The 24,277-nt window shown below is 42.8% G+C and overlaps 1 protein-coding gene across 2 annotated transcripts in view; it reads left to right on the top strand.

The window, feature by feature from the left end:
• The window catches only part of LOC118367559 (inactive dipeptidyl peptidase 10-like), a 320,765-nt gene that overhangs the window by 156,050 nt on the left and 140,438 nt on the right, over positions 1-24,277 (top strand). For both annotated transcript variants that reach the window (XM_052493923.1, XM_052493924.1), the window contains exons 2-3: positions 9,975-10,089; positions 13,696-13,791. In XM_052493923.1, coding sequence (XP_052349883.1) covers positions 9,975-10,089; positions 13,696-13,791 — 211 coding nt within the window. The remainder of the gene's footprint in view (positions 1-9,974; positions 10,090-13,695; positions 13,792-24,277) is intronic.

The raw sequence follows: 24,277 nt of genomic DNA, 5'->3' as shown, positions 1-24,277 counted from the left end.
AACTGGAACAAGTATTTCAGTGTCGGGTGCAATAATTCTAACTGATTGGATTAGTATAGGAACATTTATGTTATTCTTCTTTGTGTAGCATAAAATGAATGAATGAATCAACCAATGCACATGCTAAAACACAGATATTAAAAACAATCCTAAAGAAATCTAACCATTTTGATGGGGCTATTTTATTCTCCACAGTGTAAAACAATGACTGGTTATTAACACCAACACTGCTGGTTATTTTACACCATTGAGGGTTATTTTCACTCTTACAAAGTGAATTTCACTCCTTAATCAACACTAGAAATGTTACACTGAAAAATACATACTGGCCAATTTGCTGTGCATATGATAATTTCAGAATCCGTGTTGTTTTCACCTTCTCGGTATACTTGACTCCACACATCATGATATGTGTTGACAACAACCTGATTTATTCAACTACAAAGCCTGAATAATGTAACATACCACACAGTGTAGGTAGCTCGATCTCAGAAAAATGTGCTTTCTAGAACCTCAAAAAGTTATTCGGCTGTCCTTATAGGAGAACCCTTTTAAGGGACCCTTTTTAGTTCCCGGTAGAACCCTTTTAGTTCCAGGTAGAACCCTTTTGGGTGACATGTTAGAACCCTTTCCACAAAGGGTTCTACATGGTAACCAAAAGGGTTCTAGCTGAAACCAAAAACAGTTCTACTGCAACCAAAAAGGGTTTTCCTGTGGGGACAGGCGAAGAGCCCCTTAGTAAACTTGTTTTTTCTGAGTGTAGCCTTCATAATGCACATGGTTTTATTTTATGTATTTTTATTTCAACTTTATTTAACCAGGTAGGCTAGTTGAGAACACGTTCTCATTTACACGACGTGGCCAAGATAAAAGCAAAGCAGTGCGACACAAACAACAACACAGAGTTACACGTGGAATAAACAAAACATACAGTCAATATAACTATAGAGAAAGTCTATATACAGTGTGTGCAAATGAGGTAGGGTAAGGGGGGGATGAGACAATAAATAGGCTATAGTGGCGAAATTATTACAGTATGGCATATTAAACACGGGGGTGATAGATGTGCAGAAGATGAGTGTGCATGTAGTGGTACTGGGGTGCAAAGGAGCAAAGGAGCAAAATAAATGAATTAAATAACAACATGGTGATGAGGTAGTTGGATGGACTACAGTTGAAGTCAGAAGTTTACATACACTTAGGTTGTAGTCATTAAAACTCGTTTTTCAACCACTCCACAAATTTCTTGTTAACAAACTAGTTTTGGCAAGTCGGTAGGGACTTATCTACTTTGTGCATGGCACATGTCATTTTTCCAACAATTGTTTACAGACATACTATTTCACTTATAATTCACTGTATCACAATTCCAATGGGTCAGAAGTTTACATACACTAAGTTGACTGTGCATTAAACAGCTTGGAAAATTCCAGAAAATTATGTCATTGCTTTAGAAGCTTCTGATAGGCTAACTGACATAATTTGAGTCAATTGGAGGTGTACCTGTTGATGTATTTCAAGGTCTACCTTCAAACTCAGTGCCTCTTTGCTTGACATCATGGGAAAATCAAAAGAAATCAGGCAAGACCTCAGAAGACAAATTGTAGTCCTCCACAAGTCTGGTTCATCCTTGGGAGCAATTTCCAAGCGCCTGAAGGTACCACGTTCATCTGTACAAACAATAGTACACAAGTATAAACACCATGGGACTATGCAGCTGTCATTCCACTCAGAAAGGAGATGAGTTCTTTCTACTAGAGATTAACCTACTTTGGTGCGAAAGGTGTAAATCAATCCCAGAACAACAGCAAAGGACCTTGTGAAGATGCTGGAGGAAACAGGTACAAAAGTATCTAAATCCACAGTAAAACGAGTCCTATATCGACATAACTTGACAGGCTGCTAAGCAAGGAAGAAGCCACTGCTCCAAAACCGTCATAAAATGCCAGACTACGGTTTGAGAAATACAGCAAATAATAGGCATTTTGCAGGGGAAATTAAATGGACAAGCTTTTTGGCGAGACGGAACACATTAGGAAAAGTCTGTGAGTTTGTAAATCCTACATTAAAACACGAATAGGCATTTCAAAGGAAAGACTTGCCTCAACACAACACTTCTAATTTTGAAAAGGTTGTAATTTCTTAATTATTACTTTGAGGAAGAACAACTGTTACGTGTGTTTCACCCTCCATTACAGAGTCTGATTTCTTTATCAAAATCTATCCAAACACATTTGTCGTCATCTGTATTTGATTGTTGATTGTTGGTGATGTCATCAGAAGCCATTACATGTTGAAAAAATACACAATTATTTGTATTACACCTTTTCTTGAAATAATTATATCAAAATATGAAAATGAAGCAAACATTTAAATATAAACGCAACAGGCAACAATTTCAAAGATTTTACTGAGTTTACAGTTCATATAAGGAAATCAGTCAATTGAAATAAATTCATTAGGTCCTAAAGTAGGAATTTCGCATGACTGGGAATACAGATATGTGTCTGTTGGTCACGGATATCTTAAAAAAAAATGTAGGGGCGTGGATCAGAAAGCCACTCAGTATCTGGTGTGACCACCATCACCTTCACATAGAGGCTGTTGATTGTGGACTGTGGAATGTTGTTCCACTCCTCTTCAATGGCTGTCTGATGTTGCTGAACATTACATTTACATTTTACATTTAAGTCATTTAGCAGACGCTCTTATCCAGAGCGACTTACAAATTGGAAGGAACTGGAACACGCTGTCGTACACGTTGATCCAGAGCATCCCGAACGTGCTCCATGAGTGACATATCTGGTGAGAATGCAGGCCATGGAAGAACTGGGACATTTCCAGCTTCCAGGAATTGTGTACAGATCCTTGCGACATGGGGCCATGCATTATCATGCTGAAACATGGTGAGTGGCACGATAATGGGCCTCAGGATCTCGTCACAGTTATCTCTGAGCATTCAAATTGCCATTGATAAAATGCAATTGTGTTCGTTGTCCGTAGCTTATGCCTGCCCATACCATAACAGCACCGCCACCATGGGGCACTCTGTTCACAACGTTGACATCTGCAAACCGCTCACCCACATGACGCCATACACGTGATCTGCGGCTGTGAGGCCAGTTGGACATACTGCCAAATTCTCTAAAATGACATTGGAGGCGGCTTATGGTAGATCAGTTAACATTAAATTATATGCCAACAGCTCTGGTGGACATTCCTGCAGTCAGCATGCCATTTGCATGCTCCCTATAAACTTGAGACGTCTGTGGCATTGTGTTGTGTGACAAAACTGCACATTTTAGAGTGGCCTTTTACTGTCCCCAGCACAAAATGCACCTGTGCAATGTTTAATCAGTTTATTGCTGTGCCACACCTGTCAGGTGGATGGATTATCTTGGCATAGGATAAATGCTCACTAACAGGAATGTAAAACTAATTTGTGCACAAAATCTGAGAGAAATAAGCTTTTTGTGAATATGGAACATTTCTGGGATCTTTTATTTCAGCTCATGAAACATTGGACCAACACTTTACATGTTGCATTTATATTTTTGTTTAGTGTACATGTGCCTATAGCATAAACGTATTTTCTTTACTTCATTAATATGTCAACTTTTTAACAAACAGGGGGTGTGGGGGTTGAGGGGGAGGGGGCTGTGAGAGGCAAAATAAGCTCTGTGAGGGTGGGGGAAAATATGATTGAAAACACTAAACACACAAAAAAATGTGTTATTTGACACATGGCATCATACTCTGTAATGGCAAAAAACAATGATGTAATGTCCTGTTAAAAATAACGTCTGCACCTTAAGGATAATTAGGAATGTGATGGCTTCATTTTGAAACGACAAACTTAGGTTGACCTGCCGCTGGAATTGCCCATATAGACTAATGTTGGCCCATAACTTACATTGTATTAACAACTTCATAAATCATATCCCGAAAACAAGAACCCGCATTATTCTTGCATTAAGACAGACAAAGCTAACAGGGCTATTTTATGTGTATCTACATAACACTTCAACCCTAACTCCCCATAGACCTGTTCTTCTTCCCCCTCGAGTCTCTTCTCTAAGAGACAGAGAAATGAAGGCTTTGAATGCATCCCAAATGGCACCCTATTGCATACACATTGCACTACTTTTGGCCTATAGGCCTTGGTCAAAAGCGGTGCACCATAAAGGGAATAAGGGTGCCATTTGGGATGCAGAATTTTCTGCTTGCTTATTGCCGGAGCTGTCGGATATTTATTTATGGTTTTCAGTGCCTCTCTGCAACACAGACTAACACCCCGATGTGGAGTACAATATCACATTTGCAAGATGAATGACAGTCTATGACAGAAAATCTAAGGGCAAAAAAATGGGTTGCTAAAAAATGGTGTGGGCAGCCATATTAGTTGCATGACTCTGTTATTTAGTTTGGTCTGTAAATCGAAATGAAAACTCTGTCTAGACTGGTGAAAGTAAAGAAAGTTAGACTTGCAGTGCTTGTGGGCGACAAGATTGTCTTGTTGGATTTACTTTTGCTCTTTGGCTGTCCTTCGCCTATTTTGCCCTTGCCTGTGTCTATGTACAGTATGTGTTATAACACTTTACTTGAAGTGTTATTCATGAGCATATTGTGAAGTGGTATAAATCTCAAGGGAAAGACCCGTGGTACTGAATGTGGGTTGGGGAAACTGTGATTCTAATGACTTCAGTTAAAAATCTCTGGAGACAAAATAAGAGCTAAGGTCATGACCAGAGGTGGGAGGAAGGGATTAGTACCACTTTGTAAAAGAGATGGCTTTAGCCCGTCCCTTAACCTACAGGCCTAGTCCTGTGTGTGTGTGTGTGTGTGTGTGTGTGTGTGAGAGAGAGAGAGTTGTTGGGGGGGGTCTGTGTGAAACACACCCAAGCTATTTTCTCTTCTCCTGGGGGCTAGGCATTTGTCAGGGCCTTGACATGGTTCCCTAATCCCCATAATGGTAATGGAGAGACGCATTGGGCCAGAACTCTCTCAGTGGCTTTATCTGCTCATAATTGAGTTAATCAATTAAGGATGATGATTCCAAAACTGCTAAATAGGAAATTGGAGAGAGAGAGAGAGAGAGAGAGATATATATTTGAGATGAAGCGAAAAAAGAAGCTCACGCATGGCGGGCTTTGGCAATTTAGAGTTGCTGTCAGTGTTCAAGGACAAGGCAGCCGCTTTTTTGTGGTGTTAATGAAATGAGCGTCAGCCCAACCTCTGATAATATATCAGCCGCCTGTGCCCTTTGGGGGCCGAAAATGATATAACACAACGTCCCCAGAACAAGGGCACACTCCTAGGCTTTGCCAAGGGATGCAAATGCGGATAGCCGGACACGTCACTCCCCACAGCTATTGGAGAGGTGCTTGAGCGTTTGAACATTTTGGGGAGCAGGCGGAATGTGACGGTTTGGTTCACACCTACCTGTGAACCCTCCAAGATGCACAGTAAATAAATCGATACAGATCCAAACCTCCTTTGAAAAATTTAGCAAAAATGTGACAAAAGCTTTTTGAAACGGCAACCTGGGTCTTATTGGCCATATTTCTACTTCACCTCTCTTGCCAATCACAACTCAGAAGTGGACCGGAGGCCAATAATCCCCTCCCTGTACCTGCAGGGTTTTGTGGGTAAGTGAGGCCAGGAAAGCCAGTGGTTTGGGTCATGTGGAGCGAGGGTCTTAATGTTGCCACCTTATCAGAACTAGCAGATATAGATGAAGGACAGAACCTATTTAAGACCACTGAGGCAGAACTCCTCTGACACTGAGCCACAGCCTCTTAAAGGCCCAGTGCTGTCACAATTCTGTTTTTGCTTTGTATCATATTTTTATTTATTTGTTTACCTTTATTTAACCAGGCAAGTCAGTTAAGAACAAATTCTTATTTTCAATGATGGCCTAGGAACAGTGGGTTAACTGCCTGTTCAGGGGCAGAACGAAAGATTTGTACCGTGTCAGCTCGGGGGTTTGAACTTGCAACCTTCGGGTTAGTAGTCCAATGCTCTAACCGCTCTAACCACTCTAACCCTGCCGCTGATGAAACTAACACTGTAAAAAAAACTTTTATTCCTGATAGTTGCTAGTTGAAAATTCAATCTGCACAGGACCTTCTAATCAGCAGGTTTGCATGGGCAGCAGTTTCGGCTTTTCATGGTGACATCTCCATGTGGTAAAATGGTTAATGAACCAATAGCAAAGAGATTTTCAAACCTCTCTGCCAATTACAGCTAGTTTTCAGTTTTCCCTGCCCCACTCAGACCACACCCAAACAGTCATAGCAAAATGATTGCTTCATAAAAAGCTATTTTTGCTCATTTTAAAGTTGTAATATGCAGAAATCGCTCCGCCATATCCTGCTTACCTAAACTCTAATAGTTCACCTATTCTCAGTTTATGTGACAGAATAAGCTAGTATAGTGTAGAGAATCATTGTACCATCTAAACCACTGTGAAATATATTTTCCATAACCACAAATATTGTTGTTTCAGCTGTTTGAAGCTGGTGTACAAAACTGAAAGTAAGAATGGGAAGCATAGCAATAGCTCACATAGAACAGATCTACTGACTCATGTGAATTTGGTCAGGTCACCCAAATAGTTAGACATTGCCACTTTAAAGGAAATATGTTACAGTAAGGTACTTCATTGTTATCTAGAAATGATTTGACATTGATATAAAAATGGCTGCATTGGGCCTTTAACCCACCACTGCATGGCTATTGAAGCAGACGGCCATCTTGACCTGTCCTTTCGCCACCATGATAAGCTGTAAAATTGTTGAATGCAAAACATGTAGTCCTATGCCTGAGTTATGTTTCTGTCTTGTCGAATAGGGGTTATGACACACGGTGATACTGTAGCACAGCTGGTAAAAGGCTGCTTGTTTGTGCCGGGGAGTTGCTTCAGTAGTCATGAAGTAGGAGTATGAGAGAGAGACTCCGAGAGAGTTTTTAATGAAAGCTAGTCAACCATGCAAATAGCCTTTCTCCCTTGAAATGCAAATGATGAAATATTACCTTGCATTTTTCATGAAGTCCCTCAATCCACTTTCCTCGGAGCCCCTCCATGCAGCTTACAAACAGCTGCTTACCTCTGAGTTGAATTTCAACACAGAATGCCATAATGTTGCTCGTGTTTATCATTGAGCCCCACCGCGCAGCTTAGCTTGAGCAATATCATGCAGTTTATTTTGAAACCCACCATGAAGCTGGTTATCAATGCTACTATGTAGCTTACAATGAGCTCCACCATGCAGCTCAAGGTGAAATGCTGAAACCTGTAGCTAGCACATCCACCATAATAAAGCTGAACATATACTTAACATTTTTGTGGATATCATTTCCTAGTTTACGTTTTTTTCTACGTTTTTCGACATGATTAGATGTTCACTTTCCTGTCGAAGTCATTGCCATTCTGACACAATGACCGGCATTCAATCGTAACACATTGTGCTGTTTAAGTCATCTGTTTTTTCTTAGATTGTTTACATTATATTGTAGGGGTCAACCCATGCTGACCCATTCTGCTGCCTATTGTCTCCCTCCTTTTAAAAAATGTATGTGTATGACGTGCTCAGTGTCTGTGAACTGTGAATTGGATTTGGCTTTCAATTGGACTTTCTAGCAATTCAACCACATGGCTATATTTTTTTCTAAGCTCCTACATAACTGACTCAACATAGAATGACTCACGTACTGACAATCTGTGGTCTTCAATCAAATAGTTTGTATGGATGGATGCAAGAATATCTTGGACTCAAATCCGAATTTTTTATTTATTTTTTTATTTTATTTCACCTTTATTTAACCAGGTAGGCTAGTTGAGAACAAGTTCTCATTTGCAACTGCGACCTGGCCAAGATAAAGCATAGCAGTGTGAACAGACAACACAGAGTTACACATGGAGTAAACAATTAGCAAGTCAATAACACAGTAGAAAAAAATGGGCAGTCTATATACAATGTGTGCAAAAGGCATGAGGAGGTAGGCGAATAATACAATTTTGCAGATTAACACTGGAGTGATAAATGATCAGATGGGCATGTACAGGTAGAGATATTGGTGTGCAAAAGAGCAGAAAAGTAAATAAATAAAAACAGTATAAAAACAGTATGGGAATGAGGTAGGTGAAAAAGGGTGAGCTATTTACCTATAGACTATGTACAGCTGCAGCGATCGGTTAGCTGCTCGGATAGCTGATGTTTGAAGTTGGTGAGGGAGATAAAAGTCTCCAACTTCAGCGATTTTTGCAATTCGTTCCAGTCACAGGCAGCAGAGTACTGGAACGAAAGGCGGCCAAATGAGGTGTTGGCTTTAGGGATGATCAGTGAGATACACCTGCTGGAGCGCGTGCTACGGATGGGTGTTGCCATCGTGACCAGTGAACTGAGATAAGGCGGAGCTTTACCTAGCATGGACTTGTAAATGACCTGGAGCCAGTGGGTCTGGCGACGAATATGTAGTGAGGGCCAGCCGACTAGAGCATACAAGTCGCAGTGGTGGGTGGTATAAGGTGCTTTAGTGACAAAACGGATGGCACTGTGATAGACTGCATCCAGTTTGCTGAGTAGAGTGTTGGAAGCCATTTTGTAGATGACATCGCCGAAGTCGAGGATCGGTAGGATAGTCAGTTTTACTAGGGTAAGCTTGGCAGCGTGAGTGAAGGAGGCTTTGTTGCGGAATAGAAAGCCGACTCTGGATTTGATTTTTGATTGGAGATGTTTGATGTGAGTCTGGAAGGAGAGTTTGCAGTCTAGCCAGACACCTAGGTACTTATAGATGTCCACATATTCAAGGTTGGAACCATCCAGGGTGGTGATGCTAGTCGGGCATGCGGGTGCAGGCAGCGATCGGTTGAAAAGCATGCATTTGGTTTTACTCGCGTTTAAGAGCAGTTGGAGGCCACGGAAGGAGTGCTGTATGGCATTGAAGCTCGTTTGGAGGTTTGATAGCACAGTGTCCAATGACGGGCCGAAAGTATATAGAATGGTGTCGTCTGCGTAGAGGTGGATCAGGGAATCGCCCGCAGCAAGAGCAACATCATTAATATATACAGAGAAAAGAGTCGGCCCGAGAATTGAACCCTGTGGCACCCCCATAGAGACTGCCAGAGGACCGGACAGCATGCCCTCTGATTTGACACACTGAACTCTGTCTGCAAAGTAATTGGTGAACCAGGCAAGGCAGTCATCTGAAAAACCGAGGCTATTGAGTCTGCCGATAAGAATATGGTGATTGACAGAGTCGAAAGCCTTGGCGAGGTCGATGAAGACGGCTGCACAGTACTAATAGTTTGTATGGATGGATGCAAGAATATCTTGGACTCAAATCCGAAAAATGCATGTAGGGCTGTTAGCGTGTTTATCCCTGTGTTTTGTGGCTCTGTACACTGTATGTCTAGGTATCTCCATTTTTGTTATTTTTTAGAACTCCCTTTTAATAACTGTTTCTCTCTCTCTTTCCCCTCTCTTTCCCCTCTCTCTCCCCTCTCTCTCCTCTCTCTTTCCCCCCCTCTCTCTCTCTCTCTCTCTCTCTCTCTCTCTCTCTCTCTCTCTCTCTCTCTCTCTCTCTCTCTCTCTCTCTCACTCCTTTCCCTATGCTCTCACTCTCTCCCTTGTCCCCTCCTCCTTCTCTCTCTCTCTCTCTCTCACACTCCTTTCCCTATGCTCTCACTCTCTCCCTTGTCCCCTCCTCCTCTCTCTCTCTCTCTCTCTCTCTCTCTCTCTCTCTCTCTCTCTCTCTCTCTCTCTCTCTCTCTCTCTCTCACTCCTTTCCCTATGCTCTCACTCTCTCCCTTGTCCCCTCCTCCTTCTCTCTCTCTCTCTCTCTCTCTCTCTCTCTCGCTCTCTCTCATTCTTACACTCCTTTCCCTATGCTCTCGCTCTCTCCCTTGTCCCCTCCTCCTTCTCTCTCTCTCTCTCTCCCTCCCTTCATCCCCCCTCTCTCTCTCTTTACAGGACCTTGGTGCGGGAGCTCCACCTGAGAGGAACTGGAAAGGGATTGTTATCGCTCTGCTGGTTATATTGGGGGTCTGCTCTCTGATCACATTGTCTGTCATCCTCCTCACTCCAGGTACAGAACTGGGCATGGAGAATTATTACATTACTTTATTAACCAGAGTTGTGTTCTGCAGGAGAGACATAGCATCTGTCCCAGAGGTGGTTCAGTGCCTATGGTTTGGTAGACTATTAGTGACAGTAAGGAAATTAGCCCCAAAAGGGTATTATTGCTTAACTCATCTCAACTTTCTATGATGAATTTTGGGCTACATGCTCAGTTGTGCTACTCATTTCTCATTTTTGCAAGCACCTTTTATACTAACTTAATATCAGCACTCAGCTGTTGATCGACCTCCTCAATTTACTGCAATGAAGAACAGTTTATGCTGAGTGACGTACTCAGACATGTTTGGAATGACTCACAGATACAAGGAGACCACACTGTCCCCTGATGTTCCAACCCCTCGAATGTCTGCTGGGCTAGCTATCCATTGCATGTGGCTGCCACATCATTTACAAACAGGAGTGCTCTGTAGTTATCCAGCCCGGGCCAACATGGCTGACATTCAAAATCATTTGGCCCTCCTCTCTCTCTCTCTCTCTTTCTCGCGCTGCACAATTAGCAGCTGTCCAAGTCAACATTAGTTTACAATTGGCTTAACAACATTCTATTTTACTGATGGCTTAACATTTTCTAATTAAAACATGTTTACAAAGGCAATGTTTACACAGCTGAGGGATTTCAGGTTGGATAACAATCTATTAATGACCATTGAGTGTGTGTGTGTGTGTGTGTGTGTGTGTGTGTGTGTGTGTGTGTGTGTGTGTGTGTGTGTGTGTGTGTGTGTGTGTGTGTGTGTGTGTGTGTGTGTGTGTGTGTGTGTGTGTGTGTTTTCTATTGTTTTCTTAATATATATAATTTCTCCATATCACTTTCTCTACTGTCACCTCTCTCTTTCTGTTTTCCCTCTCCCTCTCCCTCTCCCTCTCCCTCCCTCCATCACTCCCTCTCCCTCTCTCTCTCCCTCCATCACTCCCTCTCTCTCTCCCTCCATCACTCCCTCTCCCTCTCCCTCCATCACTCCCTCTCCCTCTCCCTCCATCACTCCCTCTCCCTCTCCCTCCATCACTCCCTCTCCCTCCATCACTCCCTCTCTCTCCCTCTCCCTCCATCACTCCCTCTCCCTCTCCCTCCATCACTCCCTCTCCCTCTCCCTCCATCACTCCCTCTCCCTCCATCACTCCCTCTCCCTCCATCACTCCCTCTCCCTCCCTCCCTCTCTCTCCCTCCCTCACTCCCTCTCTCTCTCCCTCCCTATCTCTCCCTCTCCCTCTCTCCCTCCATCACTCCCTCTCCCTCTCTCCCTCCCTCTCTCCCTCTCCCTCTCTCCCTCTCCCTCTCCCTCCCTACCTCACTCTTACACCCCTGACTCCCTCTCCCTCCATCACTCCCTACCTCACTCGTACACCCCTGACTCCCTCTTCATCTGCATTTAAAAGGTTGCTCGAAGTATCTGCCTCTAGAGCAGGTGAAGCCATTTATGTGCATCCAATCTTCTTATAAGACTTTATCCTAACTTATTTTATTCATAAAGGCTAAAGTAAGCATGACACTCTCAAGAGTCCTGCCCAAAAACATACATAGCTGCCCTAGATTAAATCAAATCAAATCAAATCAAATTTATTTATATAGCCCTTCGTACATCAGCTGATATCTCAAAGTGCTGTACAGAAACCCAGCCTAAAACCCCAAACAGCAAGCAATGCAGGTGTAGAAGCACGGTGGCTAGGAAAAACTCCCTAGAAAGGCCAAAACCTAGGAAGAAACCTAGAGAGGAACCAGGCTATGTGGGGTGGCCAGTCCTCTTCTGGCTGTGCCGGGTGGAGATTATAACAGAACATGGCCAAGATGTTCAAATGTTCATAAATGACTAGCATGGTCGAATAATAACAAGGCAGAACAGTTGAAACTGGAGCAGCAGCTCAGTCAGGTGGACTGGGAACAGCAAGGAGTCATCATGTCAGGTCGTCCTGGGGCACGGTCCTTGGGTTCAGGTCCTCCGAGAGAGAGAAAGAAAGAGAGAATTAGAGAGAGCATATGTGGGGTGGCCAGTCCTCTTCTGGCTGTGCCGGGTGGAGATTATAACAGAACATGGCCAAGATGTTCAAATGTTCATAAATGACCAGCATGGTCAAATAATAGTAAGGCAGAACAGTTGAAACTGGAGCAGCAGCATGGCCAGGTGGACTGGGGACAGCAAGGAGTCATCATGTCAGGTAGTCCTGGGGCATGGTCCTAGGGCTCAGGTCAGTTGAAACTGGAGCAGCAGCATGGCCAGGTGGACTGGGGACAGCAAGGAGTCATCATAGATTAAAGTCCCTGTTTACAGACCACTCCACCTCTTCTATATGCGATATTCATCTGAGTGTCATTTGTCTGACTAAAGCATAGACCTAATACATTATAAACACCTAATATGCTTCTGTGTACACTCTTTCATTTAACTGGTTGTTTGGATACTGGATGCTGATTGGACATGCAGCGTTCCAATCCATGCTGTGTTGGCCCTCACAGACATACCTATGCCTGCTAACAGTTCCATCTAAAAATGATCAATAAGAATATTGTAACGGTTTTCATGTGGTGAAGGAGAGTCGGACCAAACTGCAGCGTGTAGATTGCGATCCATGTTTAATAAACAACGTAGACACGAAAAAACACAAACACGAAAAAACAATAAACGTAACAAAAAACGAAACAGCCTATACTTTGTGTAAACTAACACAGAACAAGGACATCAGGACACTAAGGACAATCACCCACAACACAACCAAAGAATATGGCTGCCTAAATATGGTTCCCAATCAGAGACAACGATAAACACCTGCCTCTGATTGAGAACCACTTCAGACAGCCATAGACTTACCTAGAACACCCCACTAAGCTACAATCCCACTACATACACACCACATACAAAAACCCATGTCACACCCTGGCCTGACCAAATAAATGAAGATAAACACAAAATACTTCGACCAGGGCGTGACAAATATCATGTTCATGTTTCTGTCTGAATCATCTCTTGTATTTATCTCAACTTGCACACTATTTCCCCTTGCTTCCAACCTGGCATTTAGTTTGGTACAGTGTGGGTCACTATAAAAATTCTGTCTGCCTGTCCGACCTCGGAAACGATGTTTCACTTTTGAATTTCGATCTCATGTATTACCGTACATGGAATGAAAGGTGACACCTTAAACACAGATATCGGATCAGATTACCCTACCCTAAATGCTTACCTTGAACATCAGGGGCAACAATGTAAAACTGATCTTAGATCAGTGTCTCTAGTGGCAATCTCTTGGCGGCATCTGCCTGGGATAACTTCTAGGTCAGGACCAAGGAGGCTGTCCTGTCCTTGAATGGAGACTGACCTGATGCTTTCTGGTAACTGGGTTCCTCAGAAAGACTTTGATGCAGCACACGTCACATCACAAAACAAGAAGCAATATAACAATATAACATTTTGCTACTCGCTCCTTGTATGAGAGAATAAACAATGCTGGGGAATATCAATAACGATAATGATAAAATAAGGATTTGATCATTAATGAGTTCCCAGTATTAATAGAGTTTGGAATTAATGCACCTTTTCCCCCTATTTGTTTGTTGTTGCAGCGGACAGCCAAGCTGGCAGTGATAGCAAACTCACTGTGGAAGATCTGTTCAAGCCTGAGTTTGTGGTCCATGACCCAGAGGCCAAATGGATCAACGGTAAGTGCCAACACGTACTGCACTGTGCTGCCTTTTGGCGACCATAAAGAGATTTTAGAGCAGCTCATGATTTGTTGATGGAGCGCTCGTCAACATAATGGACATTTCGACGCAACTTGGTTGCAATGATTTGGTGAGGAGAATCGTGTGTAACATGGTGCATGTCCTTTACACAAGGTGGCATAAGATTGGCTACAAACAGTCCTTAGTCTCAATGTTGGGAGTTTATTGTTGCTGACGTTAATGTGAATATGTCGTTATTTAAGTGTTTTTGTCACTGATCAGTGTGTTATTAGCCCTAAATAACTGTGGCAGGGTCGAGGTGGAGCTATTGCATTGGTCTTTGTTTTCAAAGTTAGCCTTCAGTGATACAGAGTATCTCACTTTGGCTGCCTGCGCTACCTACGCGTCTCATTGTTCCCAAAATAACATAACATCAGTTATACCTACATCTGTGGTATGAGTGAGAATGCTTCAAAACGCCTGGAATTAAACTGCCTCATTGAAGCACTTATCACATTTATGTAAAAATACACACACCTTCATATCCCTTCTTTGACATGAACAAGATCTTGATATGCTGCGAGTCTGCAGTCGGTTCTGCGAAGCGAAAATAAAGGGCTGAGTTAGTTGGACAACAAAGGGACGATCCCTCGCCTGGCGCAGTAAAACCAGCTTGTGTAATTCATCGTCAAACTAAACTAGGCTTGCATGTCTCATACCCCTGCCTTCATGTATGTCTTTTCTTTCCCTCTGGTACATAATACATTGTATTGATTCCTTTTCTGCTGGAGGGGGCTTGTATGTAAAAACAATAAGGCCCTGTTGGAGCAGATCTCTGACTAAAGCATTAAGTGAAGCACAAGTGAATCTGATTATGGTTGCGTTGTAATGGAGAGGATAACGATAACTTTCACAGGATAGGACTTCCTAAGATGCTCCTGGGGATCCAAGTTACCATCCGTTTCTCTATTCTGCTCCCCTGCTGCCATTTGAGTTGTTTGTTTCAGATTCCCTCTCTGCCCATAACTGCATGACTTCGCTCGCTCGCAGCCAGAGGGTACGGGGTAGAGGCAAGGCCTTTCTGTTCATCAATATTTAATCCCCTCAGTGACACTTCTCCACTATCTCCACTGCACCATCTCAATCCCAGAGCTGACCTCAGGCTAGAGATGGAGAGGGCTAACATTGCATCGAGACTGTCAGAAATCTAGGTTCATGGGGAACGGCTTTGATGATAGATGGACCCCAGACAAATAGGATGAAATAACAAATAGACAGGGAGTGTAACATGCGGGAGCTGAGATTGAGCATGGTGTGGCTTTGGTGGTTTTAGACGATCCAGATATTACTTTTTTGAGAGAGAAGCTATAGAAAGTATAGATTGGAAGGTATACTGTGTGTGGAAATGTATATGCGCACGGTTCGATTAAAAAGGATAGTTATTATAGATTGCAGAGGGTGAATGGGTGGAATACATTAAATGGTTGATGGGAGAATCAATGGCAGTGTAAATGGAATGTACAGTAGAAACCTTGATTGATGCTGCCTCTCTTAAGCACATGAGGCTAAAGAGTCCAGTGACAGAGATCAAATGTTTTTCCTCGGGATGGATGATACAAATTGACGTTAAGAACAAATGATTGGTAAGACGGAAGGGATAGATTAAGAGGATAAATGAGTGAAATCAGTTCTTAAAAAGCCTGGGGAATCAGGTACTGTATGTCCTGTATGATTAGGTGTAACGGAGCCAAGGTTTTACAGGCCATTGTTCACCAGAAACATCACCGTTTGAGCTTGTCGCTGTTACGTATCCCTACACTTTAGTTGGATATGTACCTGTAGAGTTGGATAGCTATATACCCAGCAAACATGTAACGTTCCTACAACAGTTAGGTAACATTCCATGCCAGGATAAGAATGTCTCTCTATGCATTCATCCATCCATTGTTCTTGTCAGTTGGCGATAATTCAAATTTTGCATCATTGCATGTTGATGAATCGTAATTCCAGTGTGTGCTCAGTTATTATTCATGACAATCGGTATAAACATTACAGGTAGATAGCTGGCTAATTAATGCGCAAGTGTATGAAGTAGAATATGTACCCCAGCTGTTGTTTTTTTGTGTTGGCATTTGTGTGTGTATGCCTCTGTGTATGTGCGTGTATAACAGTCACAGTCAGCCACTGTCACGCAATGCTCTCTCTCTCTGGGCTGTCAGTCTCTATCAGTATTGGCACAGCCTTTCCTTGAGGGCTGAACATCCTCAACCTGCCAGTGACAATCTGGTGAGAATAGTACGTCACATCAACTTGCGTCTTGCAATTCAGTCACATAGCACAGGAGTTACCAGTTGGCTCCATTACTCTCTCAAGTCTTAAGGCAATTGCCAGTTTTTGGGGGCAATGTTGCCAAGCAATGTTGCTGGCAGCAGAGCGATGTATTAGACACTGGTGCAAATGATGAGCAATGAGCAACATGGACATGAATAATATACACTGCTCAAAAAAATAAAGGGAACACTAAAATAATACATCCTAGATCTGAATGAATGAAATATTCTTATTAAATACTTTTTTCTTTACATAGTTGAATGTGCTGACAACAAAATCACACAGAAATTATCAATGGAAATCAAATTTATCAACCCATGGAGGTCTGGATTTGGAGTCACACTCAAAATTAAAGTGGAACACCACACTACAGGCTGATCCAACTTTGATGTAATGTCCTTAAAACAAGTCAAAATGAGGCTCAGTAGTGTGTGTGGCCTCCACGTGCATGTATGAACTCCCTACAACACCTGGGCATGCTCCTGATGAGGTGGCGGATGGTCTCCTGAGGGATCTCCTCTCAGACCTGGACTAAAGCATCTGCCAACTCCTGGACAGTCTGTGGTGCAACGTGGCGTTGGTGGATGGAGCGAGACATGATGTCCCAGATGTGCTCAATTGGATTCAGGTCTGGTGAACGGGCGGGCCAGTCCATAGCATCAATGCCTTCCACTTGCAGGAACTGCTGACACACTCCATCCACATGAGGTTTAGCATTGTCTTGCATTATGAGGAACCCAGAGCCAACCGCACCAGCATATGGTCTCACAAGGGGTCTGAGGATCTCATCTCGGTACTTAATGAATCAAGTCAAATGTATTTATATAGCCCTTCGTACATCAGCTGATATCTCAAAGTGCTGTACAGAAGCCCAGCCTAAAACCCCAGACAGTAAGCAATGCAGGTGTAGAAGCACGGTGGCTAGGAAAAACTCCCTAGAAAGGCCAAAACCTAGGAAGAAACCTAGAGAGGAACCAGGCTATGTGGGGTGGCCAGTCCTCTTCTGGCTGTGCCGGGTGGAGATTATAACAGAACATGGCCAAGATGTTCAAATGTTCATAAATGACCAGCATGGTCGAATAATAATAAGGCAGGACAGTTGAAACTGGAGCAGCAGCACGGCCAGGTGGAATAGGGACAGCAAGGAGTCATCATGTCAGGTAGTCCTGGGGCATGGTCCTAGGGCTCAGGTCCTCCGAGAGAGAGAAAGAAAGACAGAAGGAGAGAATTAGAGAACGCACACTTAGATTCACACAGGACACCGAATAGGACAGGAGAGGTACTCCAGATATAACAAACTGACCCTAGCCCCCCGAGACATAAACTACTGCAGCATAAATACTGGAGGCTGAGACAGGGGGGGTCAGGAGACACTGTGGCCCCATCCGAGGATGGCAGTCAGGCTACCTCTGGCGAGCACATGGAGGGCTGTGCGCCCCCCCAAAGAAATGCCACCCCACACCATGATTGACCCACCGCCAAACTGGTCATGCTAGAGGATGTTGCAGGCAGCAGAACGTTCTCCACGGCATCTCCAGACTGTCTCGTCTGTCACATGTGCTCAGTGTAAACCTGCTTTCATCTGTGAAGAGCACAGTGCGCCAGTGGCGAATTTGCCAATCTTGGTGTTCTCTGGCAAATGCCAAACGTCCTATACGGTGTTGGGCTGTAAGCACAACCCCCACCTGTGGACGTCGGGCCCTCATTACCACCCTCATGGAGTCTGTTTTTGACCGTTTGAGCAGACACATGCACATTTGTGGCCTGCTGGAGGTCATTTTGCAGGGCTCTGTCAGTGCTCCTCCTGCTCCTCTTTGCACAAAAGAGCAGGTAGCGGTCCTGCTGCTGGGTTGTTGCCCTCCTACGGCCTCCTCCATGTCTCCTGATGTACTGGCCTGTCTCCTGGTAGCGCCTCCATGCTCTGGACACTACGCTGACAGACACAGCAAATCTTCTTGCCACAGCTCGCATTGATGTGCCATCCTTGATGAGCTGCACTACCTGAGCCACTTGTGTGGGTTGTAGACTCCGTCTCATGCTACCACTAGAGTGAAAGCACCGCCAGCATTCAAAAGTGACCAAAACATCAGTCAGGAAGCATAGGAACTGTGAAGTGGTCTGTGGTTATCACCTGTAGAACCACTTCTTTATTGGGGGTCTTGCTAATTGCCTATAATTTCCACCTGTTGTCTATTCCATTTGCACAACAGCATGGTAAATGTATTGTCAATCATTGTTGCTTCCTAAGTGGACAGTTTGATTTCACAGAAGTGTGATTGACTTGGAGTTACATTGTGTTGTTTAAGTGTTCCCTTTATTTTTTTGAACAGTGTATTTCATATGAAGTATATATTTAACTTAAAACTCAATTTCCACATTTATTTTCTCATCTCCTATTGCTTTTTCTTGCCTGTTGGCTGCCTCATCTGTACTGGAATTTATTAGCTAACAAACAAGCATCAAAGAGGTGTTGCCTTGGGCATCCACTCAACCTACTGCAAGTCAAGTCAACAGCAACGCAGACAAGGATAACTATATTTAAAAATGTTTTACTTCAGAATTTTATGCTAGGAAGTGTAAATGGTATTAATCAAGCAAGCTAGCTAGTTAAACATACAAAAACCTTATAAAACGAAATGTAAAATCTACATGACAATCTACATGACAAGCTAGCGAATTAGCCTGTTTGTCCCATTGACATAGCATGGGTTACGGTTAACATGCTAATCGATTAGCATGAGCGTCACCGTGGATATTTCCGCAGTTAAACATGACCAATTGAATACAGTATGTATTTATTTATGCCTCGTGATATAATATTGTAGTGGAGCAAAATACGAGATGTGAATGGCCAACATTTCACTCCAACATGGGAGTTGATTTCTCTCTTGCTTCAGCTCAAAACGGATGCGATGTTTTCAAAATATTTTGGAGAACAGACTGATCACATTACCAATATTCCTACAAATTGCCCAATAAGTGGAGCTGCCAATCAACATTCCCAGATAATAAAAAGTTGCTCATTTTCATTGCAAAATAGAGTGCCTTGCGAAAGTATTCGGCCCCCTTGAACTTTGCGACCTTTTGCCACATTTCAGGCTTCAAACATAAAGATATAAAACTGTATTTTTTTGTGAAGAATCAACAACAAGTGGGACACAATCATGAAGTGGAACGACATTTATTGGATATTTCAAACTTTTTTAACAAATCAAAAACTGAAAAATTGGGCGTGCAAAATTATTCAGCCCCCTTAAGTTAATACTTTGTAGCGCCACCTTTTTTTTGCTGCGATTACAGCTGTAAGTCGCTTGGGGTATGTCTCTATCAGTTTTGCACATCGAGAGACTGACATTTTTTCCCATTCCTCCTTGCAAAACAGCTCGAGCTCAGTGAGGTTGGATGGAGAGCATTTGTGAACAGCAGTTTTCAGTTCTTTACACAGATTCTCGATTGGATTCAGGTCTGGACTTTGACTTGGCCATTCTAACACCTGGATATGTTTATTTTTGAACCATTCCATTGTAGATTTTGCTTTATGTTTTAGATCATTGTCTTGTTGGAAGACAAATCTCCGTCCCAGTCTCAAGTCTTTTGCAGACTCCATCAGGTTTTCTTCCAGAATGGTCCTGTATTTGGCTCCATCCATCTTCCCATCAATTTTAACCATCTTCCCTGTCCCTGCTGAAGAAAAGCAGGCCCAAACGATGATGCTGCCACCACCATGTTTGACAGTGGGGATGGTGTGTTCAGGGTGATGAGCTGTGTTGCTTTTACGCCAAACATAACGTTATGCATTGTTGCCAAAAAGTTCAATTTTGGTTTCATCTGACCAGAGAACCTTCTTCCACATGTTTGGTGTGTCTCCCAGGTGGCTTGTGGCAAACTTTAAACAAAACTTTTTATGGATATCTTTAAGAAATGGCTTACTTCTTGCCACTCTTCCATAAAGGCCAGATTTGTGCAATATACGATTGTTGTCCTATGGACAGAGTCTCCCACCTCAGCTGTAGATCTCTGCAGTTCATCCAGAGTGATCATGGGCCTCTTGGCTGCATCTCTGATCAGTCTTCTCCTTGTATGAGCTGAAAGTTTAGAGGGACGGCCAGGTCTTGGTAGATTTGCAGTAGTCTGATACTCCTTCCATTTCAATATTATCGCTTGCACAGTGCTCCTTGGGATGTTTAAAGCTTGGGAAATCTTTTTGTATCCAAATCCGGCTTTAAACTTCTACACAACAGTATCTCGGACCTGCCTGGTGTGTTCCTTATTCTTCATGATGCTCTCTGCGCTTTTAACGGACCTCTGAGACTATCACAGTGCAGGTGCATTTATACGGAGACTTGATTACATTGGATCATTCAGAGATCCTCACTGAACTTCTGGAGAGAGTTTGTTGCACTGTAAGTAAAGATGCTGAATAATTTTGCACGCCCAATTTTTCAGTTTTTGATTTGTTAAAAAAGTTTGAAATATCCAATAAATGTCGTTCCACTTCATGATTGTGTCCCACTTGTTGTTGATTCTTCACAAAAAATACAGTTTTATATCTTTATGTTTGAAGCCTGAAATGTGGCAAAAGGTCGCAAAGTTCAAGGGGGCCGAATACTTTCGCACGGCATTGTGGTTGAGTTAAACAGTGATATCAGACCATGCTCCAGGGATATTTATCTTTCTTTAGATTGTCAGATTGCTGAAGAGCTCTGAACTTTGTGTGTCACTCTCACCCCACCAATATGCTTAATTTTGGGTTCCGTCACAGTAACCCTCCTCCCCACCTGGATTCACTCTAATTTACCTGATTAGCTCCGTAATTAATTCAATTAAGTCACTATACTCCCCTGCCGCTTGCCATTAAGAAGCCAGAGGTAAAGAACGGCCTCAGTCTTGTCGGCTGCCAATGATCTGTAGAGCAGGATGCAATGGTACAATGGCGTCCCTTTTAGAGTGTTTTTCTACTTGCATGCTTCTGCAGCATCGTTCTCCGGGGTTAATGAGAAATCCCATGCTCCGGTGCCTGCCATTAATTAACAATAGAGGCTCCTCAAGCTGCATTATAGGGCATCAGAGTAGGGGAGAATACACCAGGTGGGTGGGTGTGAGTGTGTGTGCATGCGTGTGTGCGCGTGTGCATGCGTGTGTGTGCGTGCGTGGACGGATGTGATATCCTTACACCTTTCTCAAAGACAAATATTGTGTTTCTGCGGTGCAGAGGCCACTCTAAAGCTTGATGTATTCACTATTCTACTCCCTCTGTTGCGAGGCTACTGTGACACCAATCAATTCCAGCAAATGCTGGCTCCCCCATTATCCCAGTTCTGAACAGTGAGGGAAAATTATTAAAACTATGTCTGCAACAGTATATTTTTTTCTCTTTTTGCCTCTTCTGATCTCATTGTTCCTAGTTTTACATGAGTTGTTAGGAGTTGCACTGTGTGCCTCAATGTGTCTGTTAGTTCAGCATAATCATAATAAGAGAAAAATCCTGCCACTGTGTCTTATTCTCCAAGTCACCAGTGTGTTTTTCCTGCTTATGTTGCGTAGAAGATATCTTTTGATTTGGAATACCCAACAGACCTGGCAAAAATACAGACAGAACGCTTCCCTCAGAAAGATACACATAGATAAAGAGTAAGAAAGAAATAGAAAGACAGGGAAACATGTATACTTCCAGAGATATGAAAGAGATGTAGGTAGACATTTTCTTCAATGTGGGACACGGAAACCGTGAGGTCTCTAACATAGAAGTAGAGCAGGAGACGAACATAGAGGGAAAGGGAGATACCTGTCTCGGTCTCTGATGAGAAGAACCCTTCCATTTCTGTGGTGTTCCTCACACCCATGTGTGACAGTTAAATATGACTGCCTCTAATGCCTGTTGATTGTCTTTATCGGAATCTGTCATCAGCCAGACAGTGGGTTTCCAGCCCAGTGGATTCCCATTTATTTCCCAATCCCATAACAGGAAAACTGGCAACATTCTCCCTCCACCCTAATTTGCAATGAACCACAACACTCCACTCACCCCTAAGGTAGCCTTTTTAATACACAGTAATGCACCGCTCCATCCTGTGTCACACTGTTTCGACAGAAAAGGCCATTTAGTGGCATCCTAACGAGCCTAGGGTATTGATTGGCTCTCACCTGGTGGTGAGGAGGAGGGAGGGCCAATGAGAGCGGACAGTGATGTATTGGATAAGGGTTCCTGGCTGACAGGGCTCAGCACTAGGCCAGCATGGGTTAGAGCTACCAGTCACTGCTCATTTAGAAGTTTGGAAATCGACTCTATCAAAGCACATAGGACTCTCACGTTAAAGCCGGCAGGTTTTAACTGACACTTACATTGTGTGGATCCTCTGACCTTCAAAGTATCTCCTGTGTGACATTTACAACTGTCTACTGACTGCAAATGCCTCTGTCTTTCCTCAGCATTGATCACATCAAAGAAAGTCAAGACCATGAGACGACTATGTCTAGCCCATGTGACGCAGGTGCACCATCAATAACTGGGATCAAATTAGAGAGTAATGGACATTTTCGTGCTGCAATACTAGAATAAATTGATCAGTACGAGGGGGTAGCTGAATAACCGGCTAATTGCCGTTAGCTACCTGTCATGCAATTTGTGTTGTGTGTATAACATACTGGTATAGGAAATACAGTCATTAAAATACAGTGCATTTGTAAAGTAGTATTCAGACCCCTTTACTTTTTCTACATTTTATTTGTTACAGCCTTATTCTAAAATTATTAACTATTCTTTTCTCATCAATCTACCCCATAATGACGGAGAGAAAACAGGTTTTTAGAAATGTGTGCAAATGTATTACAAATAAAAAATGTAAATATGACATTTACATAAGTATTCAGACCCTTTACTCAGTACTTTGTTGAAGCACCTTTGGCAGTGTTTACAGCCTCACGTCTTCTTGGGTAAGAAGCTACAAGTTTGGCACTCCTGTATTTTGGAAGTTTCTTCCGTTCTTCTCGGGAGATCGTCTCAAGCTCTGTCAGGTTGGATGGGGAAAGTTGCCGCACATCTATTTTCAGGTCTCTCCAGAGATGCTCGATCGGGTTCAAGTCCGGCTTCTGGCTGGGCCACTCAAGGACATTCAGAGATTTGTCCTGAAGCTGCTCCTGCGTTGTCTTGGCTGTGTGCTTAGGATCGTTGTCTTGTTGGAAAGTGGACTCCAATCATGTTGTTGAAACGTCTCAAGGATGATCAATGGAAACAGGATGTACCTGAGCTCTCATAGCAAAGAGTCTGAAATACTTATGTAAATAAGTACGGCTTTTTATTTCTAATAAATTTGCAAACATTTCTAAAAACCTGTTTTCACTTTGTCATTATGGGGTATTGTGTGTAGATTTAGGAGGCATTTAAAAAAAAATCCCCATTAGAGTAAGGTTGTAACGTAACAAAATGTGCAAAAAGGGAAGGGGTACTTTCCGAATGCACTATATTTGAGGTGAAATGTGGTAAGGTGATTGGCTATCCGTGGTGAGTCTCAGTTTGGCTAAGACTTGTAATGGTATCTGTTATATTAGGAAAGAGCAGATGCCAGAGTGGTGTAAAGGACAAGGTCTTTGCTTCATTCATTCGTATATTGATCCAGAACGGAAGTTAAGCTTTTTAATGAACAGCTACAATACAAATTACAGCCTGATTCTGAAGGATTTGGAAGGGCATTTTGGGAAATCATTACATCTTACACAATCACACTTGCGTGCGCACACACATACACACAATTACACCCACACACAAGCACAGGCACACAATGTAGCGATTTGAATTTACCTGAAACATTTGAAAGCTTTTATTATGTGAGAAGAGTGTGTGTGCAGGGCATGTAAGGGATCATATTTGGCAACAAAAGTTTTAAAGGACACAAACCAGGTTTCCATCCACAGTTTTTATGCTAGTAAAGTCATACCATGTAAAATATAAACACAACAGCTATGATAGAAACAGGACGTTTCTGTACAATTTTATAAATGCTGACAGATAATTTGTTTGTTCAACATGGTGGGATGTTTTTGTTTCTGTAAAATTAATATAATATTTTATTTCATATTATAACCATCATATCGAAGTAAACTTGGAGTCCCGCGATGATATGGTTCTTCCCACGACGATTCTGGAAGCCATGCA

This window comes from Oncorhynchus keta, chromosome 34, assembly GCF_023373465.1.
Source record: "Oncorhynchus keta strain PuntledgeMale-10-30-2019 chromosome 34, Oket_V2, whole genome shotgun sequence".
Classification (NCBI taxonomy): Eukaryota; Metazoa; Chordata; class Actinopteri; order Salmoniformes; family Salmonidae; genus Oncorhynchus; species Oncorhynchus keta.
This window is presented reverse-complemented; position numbering and strand designations above follow the sequence as displayed.